Source organism: Octodon degus, unplaced genomic scaffold, assembly GCF_000260255.1.
Source record: "Octodon degus isolate 3935 unplaced genomic scaffold, OctDeg1.0 scaffold00185, whole genome shotgun sequence".
NCBI classification, from domain to species: Eukaryota; Metazoa; Chordata; class Mammalia; order Rodentia; family Octodontidae; genus Octodon; species Octodon degus.
In genome coordinates this window covers 4,774,855-4,787,024 of record NW_004524761.1, presented here as the reverse complement: position 1 = coordinate 4,787,024, position 12,170 = coordinate 4,774,855, and the positions used below count along the sequence as shown (strand labels likewise).

The following is a 12,170-nucleotide window of genomic DNA, read 5'->3' as shown; positions in this document are numbered from 1 at the left end:
TTTCAAAGAACCTTGATTCACAGCTCAGGTCCTGGAATGTGTCTCACAGCGGGAGCCTACAATATGCTAAATGGCAAAAGGGAGAGGAAAACAAAGGTAGACAGCTAGAGACAGAGATGAAATGTGAGACAGAGGTTCCACCAGTTGGTAACCGTGTGATTGTTGGTCCTCAAGCCCCTTGTCTATAAAACAGGAGTAGATGTTAGCAAAAATGTATTTTGTAAGGTTCTTGTGAGGACCAGCATGAAAAATCCTTGTAAATCAGAAAACCTCATCCTAGCCTCAGTAATTGTCCAGAACAGTTCAGAATGATTTGTAGTGAGATTTAAAAAGTTGGCATTTTGTGCTAAATCTCCAGGTCCTTCCCTCGCTTTTGAATTCCTAATCATTTCTAGACCCCGAGTTTATAAACTGAGACAGCCAAGTTTAATTTAGCATGAAAGAACAAAGTTGGAAATTTTGCCAAAAACATCCCTGGAAGGTACATAAAACGGCCAGCTAATTCCAGAGAGCAGTTTTTCAGAGTAAAAGCAGAATATGGATTTTGTTTTTTTCTGGTACTGGAAAAAAAATATGTTGTTCTCATTTTTAAATGTGTTCCCTATGCTTTGTAAAGAAATTTCCCAATTATACCAAAGAAAACAAGGCAAACAAAGACTTACTTATTATAATTACAATTGTACTCCACTTAAACTTTTAAACTCTGGCTGGGCATGGTGGTGGATGCCTGTAATCTTAGCTACTTGGGGGACTAGAACCTGAAACTTGCAAGCTGAAGGCCACCCTGAGCAACTTAGTGAGATCTTGTCTCAAAATAAAATAAAAAGGCCAAGGACTGGTGGTGGTGGCAGAGCACCCCTGGGTTCAATCACTTAAGAAAAAAATTATAAAAATTCTGTTAAACTGTAATCTAAATGCTTAGAAAAGCCACTGCCTAAAGATTTAGACTCCTAGCAGCTTGATGTTGTCTTAAATTCTTTTCTAGGCTGCATAGCAAATAGGGCCACTCATTTTGGCTTTGACTACATCTCAGTCTTGGCTGTGTGAGGGTGAAGTAGGTCCTTGGGAAGAGTGGAGACACATGAGAGGTCCCAGGAGGAAGGAAAGAAAGCAGTGCTGAAAGAAAAGACATTTCTTTGACCATTTGTAGGGTCTGGCCTCCCACTGGATTTGGAACACAAACAATACATCTTCCCTTCTCCTGTTTTTCTTTCTTTCTTTCTTTTTAAAATGTATTTAGGACAGGGTCTATAGGGTCTCACTGCGTAGATCATACTCGTAGTGATTCTCCTGTTTTCAGCCTCCCAAGCACTGGGATTACAGATGTGCCACCATGCCCAGTCTCAGCCGCCACCTCAGTGAGCCCAGGGGCAAGGCCAGCATGGCACAAGGGAGGTCAAACCTGCTGTGCTCTGCTTAAGCAGGTGCTTCAGTCCCCTGAGCTATCTGGCTGGCCCATCCCTTCTCCTGTTTTTCAAAAGGTATAATGTCCTCGAATCTTCCCCACCCCCTAGTATGGTAGTGGATAGCCAAGCCGGGCAAGGATCTTCAGTATTCTTAGCCAAAAGGAATTTAGATTAGGAGGTCAGCAAATGCCTTTCATCAGATCCTTAAGCTACTGTTTCACCTGAGTGAGTCACAACTGAGATGCTGATGAGCCCTCAGCAATGTTTTGCTTATATAACCACCAGAACAGGTTGGGCACAATGTCTGTGAGGAACTGGAGAAATCAGTTTGTTCTGCTGAACATGTGGAGAATGCACCTCAACAGATCTCTGTTGGTTTCTTAGAGTTTAGGCTGTGTCAGACAGAACCAAGGTGAGGCAGGGGAAGTTCTGTGATATGGTAAAAGGAGCTGATTAACTCTTGGCATTCCTGCTGTGAGAGGCTTTCTTGGCCAATGGACAGGGCCATTAATGTCCATTAATTTTGTGAAATGAATTTTGCTCTGCGCCCTGTATCTCTGGATGATAGCCCTGAGGCCTTGTGGGAAGTCCTCACCATGACTGCAAATATTTTGCATCTTGGTCTCTTGTAAGAGCAATAAAAAGACTGTGGAATGGTGCTGAAACCCAGTTCTAGACATAAATCATAGGCTTTATAAACATTTAAAAAATATTTCTTGTCTTTGTCTCAGTCTCTCAGAGACAGAGCCTGTATTTGAAATGCTAACATAAATTCTGGATGATCTCACTTGCAGATTTGATTATTTCAGATGGATAAAAGAAATTAGTCTTAGCCTCCAAGAAAAAAATGTCTATCGACCTATTCCCACAGTGCTCTAGTGTAAGATCTGCCAAGAGAAGCATGGCATAGGGAAGAGGTCTGAGGGAGAGCGCAGTCTCTTATTCCCTCTTCCTATTGCTTGCTGTAAATTTGCACTATTCTTATCTGGTTCTGTTAGCCCCAAGAGCTGTGCCATATATAGTTAGCCATATGTGATACCATTTATGGAGCTCTTACATTGTGCTAAAGATTAGGCTTAGCACTTTACATGCATTACCTCATTGTCTTTAGGGGCTCCAAAAGAGTACTTGAGTTTTAGGATGAAAGCCTCAGCTTAGGAGGTCCCAGCAGACCAGGCCCTGTCACTGGTCCCAAAATGCCAGTCAAGGAGACTAGCAATGGTGAAGGGCAGGAAAAGAGCTTTAATTGGAATGGCTGCATTAGGAAGGAGAGATTAAAAAGCTTCAAGATCTGTCTTTGAAGAGGTTTCATAGAAAAGGGAAACAAAGGCAAGGGTCAGCGGTTTGCATAGCTGGAAGTAGTCTACATTGTGGGAGTGGGGTTTGCATAGCTGGCAGAGTAAGTACTCATCCTACTCAAGCTGTGGTTTTAGTTACCTCAGCACTAGTACTGCAAGGTTGATTCAGAGATGTTCTTAAGTCTTGGGATCATCTGGTTCCTATGAAATGATTGCTTCTGTTTAGTGGGAGTGACCTCATCATGAAATGATCTCTCTATAGAGATCTGAAATGGATTCAGCTCTGCTGAAATCCAAGGTATCATTATCTGCACAATGACAAGAGATTTCTAGTTGCTGCTTCATGGGGGTCTACAACAGAACTTTGTAAAAGGTGGCAATTTAATGTTACTGCAAATCTTAAAAATCCCTTATTTCATGTTAGTGTCCTCAGTCTTGAAATATGGCAAGTTAGGTAAATTTAGGATTAATAAACCTTGTATTATCAGTTCTCAGATACATTTTTTAGGCTGTTGACATGCCTTTATGCACAGCTGAATAGGAGTCTGACCTGAAGTCTTAAGGCAATAAAGGAGACATATATAATGAAGGCAGAGATGCTAGGCTTTATTCTGATTTCTCTCACTTATTGGGCATCTGCAGGCCCAGCTTCTAGGACCCTGTGATAAAAGATTGTAGAATGCATGTACTATAATAAACATGCACTATGAAATAATTGTATTAGTTAGCTTTCCCATTGGTAGACAGATTATCCAACCACCACAACTTAAAGGAGGTGAAGTTTAATTGACTCACAGTCTCAGAGGTTTTCATCCATGATCAACTGGTTTCAAGGTGGGAATATCATGACAGAAGGGCACAGTGGAATAAAACTGCTCAGTGCATGTAGGCTAGAAACAGAGCAGGGGAACAGTGCCAAAGAACAAGGTCAAGGGATCAGATCTAGTGCACAAAGTCATGCCTCTGTGTCCTACCCAGACACATCCAGAAGTGCATTTCACTGATGCTCTAGATAATAGTGGTGAACCTGTGGTACATGTTATTTTTCTTTCAAGACAAAAGATGTTAATTTATGAGTTGTTTTTTCTAAACTACAACCCCAGTATTCAGATTTAACTGTAGTATTGGCACTTTGCTATAAATAGCATATTTTGAGTTGCAGTTTGAACACGTGTCTCTAAAAGGTTTGCCACCACTGCTCTAGGCAGTTCCCAAGCCAGTCAAGTGGATACAATGATGCTTAACCCTCCCAAAGTACCACTAAGGGAAAGTTGCTTGGTATGCCAATGAGCAATACTTCTCCCACTTCTCACAGCAGTACTTTCATTCATCTATCCAACAAATATTTGTAGAGCTCTATGGGCCAGGACTTGTGCTAGACACTGCTTATACATAGGTGAATAAACAGACATATTTCCTGTCTCTGAAGACTTTCCAGTGATAGCTATTCATGCTCACAGCAGTTTGATGTCAGTCCTAAATGATCTTTGAGGCTGTACTAGCCAATGGGCCACTCATTTCAGCTACCCCTCTGTCTTGTCTGTGTAAGAGTGAGGTATGTCCATAAGAAGAGTGGGGACATGTGAGAGGTCCCAGGAAAGGGCTGCTGCTTGGCCAGGGTGGTCACAAAATGCTTCTCTAAGAAGGTTACATTCAAACATAGGCTTGCAGAATGAGGAACCATGCTATGAATGGAGGGAGACCATTCAAGACAAAAGAGTATCATGGATAAAAGAGCTGAGTCAAGCTATATAAAGTGATGTTTGAGGAAGTGAAAGAGTGTCTATATGGCTGGAATATAATGGGAAGAGGAATATTCACAGATTTAGAGCATAAAACATATTAAATTACTGAAAGTATATATTGAGTTTTAGAGTTTTTTTTCCTTAAGGCAGTAGAAAGCCTTTAAATAATTTTAAACAGCAGAGTGATTTAATCTGATTTCTGCTTTTAAAGAGTTTTACTGTGTATATGCAGTGCTTCAATTTTTGAAAAGGGCGGAAGACATTTTAAGGAATAAAGATGACTCTGGCTCCTTGTAGAACATTAGAAGCAAAAGAGGAAGCAGATTTACCAAGGTGGGAGGTATATCTGTAGATTTTTTTAAAATAAGAAATAATGATGTCCCCCAAAAAGAGTAAAATTGGAGAGAAGAGGACATATTTAGGAGGCAAAAATGATAAGGTATAAGTGGAGAATGAAGAATAAAGAAAAATGAAGACTACCTCCGAATTTCCAGGCTTGAACAATGGGGTAAGTGGACTATCATTTACTGATTCTAGAAAGATTTCAGAAGACATAGCTGAGAGGAACCAAGAGTTTGATTTCAGATTCCTTTCTTTTGAGATTTCCAAATAGAGACACCATGTATCAGGTGGATACATAAAATTAGAACAAAGAGCGATAATAGATTTAAATCTGTATCCCAGTTCAGGGGTGGGTCACATATGTAATCCCAGAATTCTAGGTGACAGAGATAATAGAATTGCAAATTTAAACCTGGAATTCAGTGACTTGGTGAGACTGTCTCAAAATAAAAACATTTTTAAAAAAGACTGAGGGACTGGGGAGATGGCTCAGTGGAATAAGTGCTTCCCTGGCAAGCGCAAGGGCCTGAGTTCAATCCCCGGTTCCGCAAAAAAATAAAAAAAATTAAAAAAGACTGAGAAAGTAGTTTACTGCAAAGGACCTGGGTTTAGTTCCTGGTTCAATCAATCAAGCAATCAAATCTATACTCCACCAACATATTTAGATGGCATATGTATTCACAAACTTGCCTTAGGTTACAAAAGGAGAGAGTAGAGACAGTGTAGAGAAGAGACTGTAAGGGCCAAACTCCACAAAGGTCTAACATTTTGGTGTTGAAGGTCCAGCAAGAAGACTGATGAAAAATAGGGAAAAAGGTCAGGAGAATGATTTGACTTAGAGGCAAGAACAAGAAGATGTCTCCCTCAAATATGAACAATTATTGCTGAAAGTGATTAAGCCAAAGCAGATTCTCTCTCTGCCTTCTCTTTCTGTTTTCTTTCTTTCTTCTTTTTTTTGCTCCGAATGCCTTCAGGGCAGGTTTGGCTGGCTGGAGTTGTGGGGATCGAACCACAGCAACCTGAACCTGACTGCTTTGTTGAAGCAGCCACTTAAAGAACTGAGCTAAGAGGCAGGCCCCCTCTTTCTGTTTTCTTAAAAGCAGAGCACTAATTTACAAAGATACAGTAAAAGATACTCCCATCCACCCTGCTCCTTGCACACCTTCTACCAAGGAGAACAGAAGTTAACAATGGGACCAGTGGCCTGTACATTAACAACCTTTACTAACTAGTTGTTATCTGCCATTTATTCACCTTGGCCCAAGTTGCTGCCCCCAGAGGCTCAAGGTTTTTTCCTTTGTCCTACTTGTCACTTCTCTAAAAATTTACTCTTCTTTATTGCAGATGCTGTAAGCTGGAATTCAAAGCCACCTCTTGCAGAACTCCTTATTTCCTGGGTGTCTTTTGTGTATATGAAATATATGTTAATAATTTCTAGTTATTTTCTTGTAAATTTGTCTTTTAGAATAGGGGTTTTGCCTAAGTAAGAACCTATGAGTATTATTCTTCTCCTACATAACAAAGAACTCATAAAAATAATTATTTCAAGAAAGAAATGCCAAATGGATCAATAAGAAGAGTTCTCTTACATAACCACTGGTTTTGGAAGTAATTTAGTGAACTTGATGTGAGCAATGTTCAAAATGTAGGGCTCAGGGACACCAACTGAGAGGAGATTGAGAAATGATAAGAACGAAGGAAATTGAAAGAGCAGATGTGGACAATTCCAAACCGAAACTAAACATAAATAGTTCAGTTGGCAGAACTTTTCATATATCCACCAAAGGAGCAGTGTTAAGATACATAGACACTGCTATGATGTCCAAGGATTGCACTGTCACGGCCTCTGGGATCATTTTGCCCAGATTCGTTACTACTCTTTCTTTCCTCCTTTGAGTTCTCTGCTAGAAGTCATGGAGGTACTTTATGGTTTACCTGCCACCTAGACTTTTGAGGAAATCTTGCATTGAAAAAAGTCCCTGTGATACATAGTTTTTTCCCAACATTTACTGCAAGTTTCACATCTCCTTTGGAATTCTCCTTAAGTGAAAGTAATAATTTTCTTTTCTGAACTCCTACAGTTTGTGTACATTTTTTATTGCATGTACTGAATTGGCTTATAATCATTTGAGGGCCCCAACTAAATGTCTCCAGAAGGGGTTTGGTTTGAAAGTGAGATTGGCTCCAAATACTTCAGTCAAACAAACAGGCCCAATTTACAACAGGAATCCTGCCTTTTATGCTGTATAGAATTTCTGTTATGCTGGGGATACAGCTCAGTGGCTTAAGTGCCTGCTTGGCAAGCACATGGTCCTGAGTTTTAGCCCCAGTCCAAAAAAAAAAAAAAAAGAATTCCTCTATCCCTCACTTTTTCCCTTATTTTTCCTATTTCACTCCATCCCCATCCAAGATTACAATAGAATTAAGATTGAACAAGTCATTCAGCTAGTTTATCTGTGTTACGAACACAATAGGTGTCAAAATACATTTGTAAACAGTTTTCTCTAGTCTGTACACTAAAATCAGAATTTTCTGTTTTAACCTGGTATATGAACTGTCCCATTCCCAGGTAGGAAAATCACAGATATATTATTTAGGAAATGCTTCATAAAGATTAAAAAATAAGTTACTAGGAAACTGTATTTCTAGATATTCTGGTCAGAAAATCTATCCCGCTTATTTCAAACACTGGCATTTTTCCTCAAGTTTGAAGAAATAACTCATGGTTTCTTGGGGAACTGACTTTCTGGGGAACTTCTCCTGTACTCTAGCAGTAAGGGGGCATGTGTTGACTTTGTTACTGATTTGTGATGTCATGTCTTTCAGAACCAGAGGCAGGAGAAGTGTCTCCTCCAGTCGGTGCTGGTGTCAACAGCAACAGCTGGACCTTTAAATACGGACCAGGCAACCCTAAACAGTCCGGTCCCGGTGAGTTGCCAGACAAATTCATTATCCCAGGATCTCCTGCAATCATCTCCATCCGGCAGGAGCCTACTAACAGCCAAATTGACAAAAGTGACTTCATAACCTTCGGCAAAAAGGAAGAGACCAAGAAAAAGAAGAAAAAGAAGAAGGGTAACAAGGCCCAGGAGAAAAAGGAGAAAGGGAACAGCACGACTGACAACAGTGACCAGTGAGGTCATCGAATGGAAACAAGCCACTTAGCCAGTTTTTGTAATAATGGCTAATCTCTCCCATGTAGCACCTCCCTGTTCCTTTCTCCTATTGACATGAGTCCTATTACAGACCTCAGAAATCTGCAGAAAGTTCCCTGTGTCTGTGTAGATCACATTTAACAGATTTTTGTCTTAAAAGCTTTCCTAAGTCTGGTGTTAACTCTTTCTCTCCGCTCTGGCTTGTTTTCAGAACCTAAAAAGCAGACCCAAGTTTCCTTTCTCCTCCGTCGCAAAGGAGAGCCTTCCCAGCCCCGCCAGTGAGAGGTTGGACTCTCTACCCTGTGCTCCGGGGATCCTGTCTTGATGACACTTGCAGGGCAGGCTGAAAGGTTTTGAGATTGGGCAGCTTGGGTGTCTGTGGCTGTTGGGTATGTGTGGCTGCCACCATTATTCAAGTGTCAGATACTGGCTGGAATGGGCCACATTAGACTAGTACACGAGGAAGGTGGAGAAACAGGCAAAGAAACAGAAGGAGTTACCAAGCAGGAGGGGAAATGTGAAAGTAAAAACAACCACACTTTCTAAATCTCACAGTTTAAGAAGTGGTGGCCACCCTCCAGCAAACAAAACTACCCCTACTGACAAGACTTTAGGTGTAAGTCTGTTGGCTGTGGTGTCATTTTGCTTAAAACTTGCATTTGAAGTACAAGCCAACAGTTCAGTGTTTAAGAGAGGGCCAGCCAGGGCAACAGAAGCAGATCTGATGTGTTTCCTGTTTATGTCCTTATGCTCACTTTATTAAAAATTCTTTTGCACACAATGTTTATGAAAAGGCCAGATCCTTTTCCAACAGTACATATGCAAAAGCAAAAGAAAAAAGAAAACCCCAACACCTCACTTTATGCTGTTTGTTGTTTGATAGATTTATTTAAAAAGAAAGTCTATAGCTATAAATCTTTAAGGAAAAATATGATGAATTCCCCTAAAGTCCCCTCAAAAGAGAATCCACTCTACAGCCATTTAAATGATCACTGCTGCTACAGAAGTGCTTTAAGAGAATTGCCTGAAACATCTGTATTATACCAGCCACCTGCCAATCACAGCTTTACTCTTTCAGGTCACTCTGGGGCTGCCTCTTGCATGTATTAATTACTAAATAAAAGGATCTTTCTCTCTCTTTTCTAAGAAAAATGATGTGCACTTTGAATACACAACTTGTCTAACAAACTCTATCAAGACCCAGAAATTGAAGAAAAATATTGTTTTCTCATACACACAGTGAGCAGACTTTTCAGTCCTCTAATTCTGTGACTTGTCTTGGTGTGATAGCCTACACCTTCTCTGGTTTAGTTTTCCTTTTCTATAACACTCTGAATTGCTAATATTACTAACACCTATGATGTTACCTGAAATCAATCTCCCATATGTATGCTGTATGCTATTATAAGACTCCTAAAATATACTTACTCTGTGCTTGTGTATGTGAATGTTAATGCAATTATTACCTAGAGTGAACTTTAAGCTTTATTGTTGAATGTAATTCCATTATATTTCTTTTTGTACACCTGTGAAAAAGTGGAATAGTGTTTTTTTTAAACCATTGTTAATCAGCTTTTGTGTATGAAAGACATAGTAAAATTTCTTTCTTAAATCAAGATACTGGTGATTCAAGGAATTTTATTTATGGTCAGCCAAGAGCTATCTCTTGCCAAGACTCCTGCTGGCAAGGGAATGGATAATGCTGTTTTTTTCTAGTAACAATTCTGGAAGGAATAATGAAGATGTTCCCTGAGGGTACAAGCACAAATTTTACCAATCTGACCTCTTTGAAGTGGCAGAATGCTTTGAAATTGGAATGCCATCTGGAATATCAGCTCATAGAAAATAATAAAATTTATTGTCATCTTAAATAAGATTTTTAGTTTTGTTATGTATAACTTAGAAGTTTGATTATATTATCTATTTAAAAAATATAAAAGGGGTAGGAGTCTGTTGTTTAAAAAGACATTAAATCTCAAAAAAACCTGTCTTGTCTATTTTTAGCTTCATTCTCCCATATTTTGAAGGGTGTGTAACTTCAGCTCTGCAGGATTGCATGGGGTAAAACTTGTTGCCAACACACGTGAACCATTGCTACATTGTAGGTTGTGATCATTTTGCCCCACTGAAGCCCATGTAACTGACCTTACGTGCCTTTTGAACTAGGAGAATCGGGCTAATTTATTAATGATGATAATTATAATGTATCTGTACAGCACTTTTTAAATTTGTGAAGTGCTTTCCAATCCATGTTAGTTACTAGTGATTACAGCTGTAAGGATAAAACGCGTCATGTAGATTCATTTTTAATTGGTGCTATTGGTATTTCCTCTGTTATTGCTAATAAATGGAAATGGTGGTATGAAAGAAATGGTGGTCATTTATAAGAGTAGGAGAAAACAGAACACTGACCTTTTGTTAGCTATTATTGCTGAAGAAAATAGAAGCAATATGAATGTTACCACTCCCTGGTTATTACCCTGCTTTTAATGTTCATCACTAAGGCAAAATACCTATGAATCAATAATCAAAATCCACAATATTACCAGAATAGGTAGCCATGAGGTTGCTGGTACACTATTGTATCTTATCTGATAAGAATAGAAAAAAAAAACTACTTTTTATCACCAAAGCAAATCCAATCATTTTGTTCATTATTTGTTTATCTCTTGCACTAGTCTATATTTGAAAAGTTTAATAATGCTCCAAGAAATCATGTAACTTTTATTGATTTCAGAGTAAATGCCAGATATTCTACTAAATTCAATTCATAGTACATGTTCTTTAACAAACACATTTTATTGTCCCTCTACAGTTAAATTTTCTGAGCATAGGTTTTAGGTGCAATGCTACTGAACTTGGAACAAGCCCCAACCCACTTCAATCCCTGTCCAGAGATATTTTGGTTTTTATTATTTGAAGTAGGAGGTGTTTTGGGGCATCCAGTGGCTAGAGACAGGAGATGCTGCAAACACCCTATAATACACAGAATAGCCTTCCAGAACAAGACTGAGTGATGTCGAGATAGAGTGATTATATAATTTGTTTAGCCCACTTTTAATACTGAAAAGAGACACCATCAATAACTTTCAAATTCAAGATTTAAACAGTTTGTCCCAGCTAAGCGAGGTACATAAAGACTCTGCTTATTAAATAAGCTAGTATAGCTCCATCACCAACTTGATGGGAACCTTGGGCAAGATACAACTGTAATTATTCTCTTAGTTTTTTGGTCCCTGTGTCCTCATTTCTATGGTAGTAGTGATTATGGTACATGATTTATATATTTCTTGGGAAATTTTTATCAAAATAATTTCAAAGATTTTAACATGTGTGACAGACATATCATAGTTCTCAATAAATATTGTCAATATTTTTCTTTTATTTCCTCACCATCTTTTTATAGATATAGTTTTCCCTTTGATGCAAATGTAAATTAGAGATAATTAAATAAGTCAGTATGTAGAATACTTTACTTTTCACTCTATTCTTTCCTCACCCTGAAGGAAAAAAGCAAAGTCATTTTCACAACTCTGTACCTATTTCCTTCAATTCTCTAAGTAGTCCAATGACGAGTCTGTTTATAACTATTTCAACTTGATGATCAATGATCTGAAAGCCAGAGGCCAAATGTTGAAGTCAGTCTGCATGTTCAAATGGATAAATCTCTTGTGAGTCTGTGTACAACAGCAGGTGAGAGAGTTATCTGCAACAACTGCTTTTTGCAGATGGGCAAAATAGGCCTTATACACCATCCAAATATCTACAGACCTACCTAGAATTCCATTGATAGTAAAGGACAATTCAAATTACTGCTCTCATCAAGGGCAGGCTTCTGTGTAAGGGTTTCACATACACAGAATACAAGATTCACTCCTTAGAGGATTTGCAGTTGATCTCATTTTCAGGGATGAGTTTCCCAATGAATGTCTAAAGTTTTGGCTATTGGCATTTATACTCCTGGAAAAACTCCAAGTCTCAGAAAACCAAATCCTAAAGTATAAATGTAGCTGATTAAACACTAAGTCAACTCTCATGTTAAATTTATATTTTAGAACCACCAAAATATTAAAAGATGTACTAAAACAAACAAAACTGAAGATATACTTCATCAGGAATGGAAAGTCCCTGGAGTTTCCCCAGGAAATGGCAAGTTGGTCACTCCTTAGCCCCATTTAATCATACTTTCATGTGTTCCCTGTACTTGAAGAAAAAGTTGATCAT

At 38.8% G+C, this 12,170-nt stretch overlaps 1 protein-coding gene across 4 annotated transcripts in view; it reads left to right on the top strand.

Annotated features, from left to right (window-relative positions):
• The window catches only part of LOC101587656 (protocadherin alpha-C2), a 195,838-nt gene extending 184,668 nt beyond the window's left edge, over positions 1 to 11,170 (top strand). For 3 of the 4 annotated variants that reach the window (XM_012517514.2, XM_023704030.1, XM_004643869.2), the window contains one exon: positions 7,618 to 11,170. In XM_012517514.2, the coding sequence (XP_012372968.1) occupies positions 7,618 to 7,928 (311 nt within the window). In that variant the 3' untranslated portion in view covers positions 7,929 to 11,170. The remainder of the gene's footprint in view (positions 1 to 7,617) is intronic. The other variant, XM_004643868.2, reaches the window with a different exon arrangement.
• Positions 11,171 to 12,170: the final 1,000 nt, after the last annotated feature.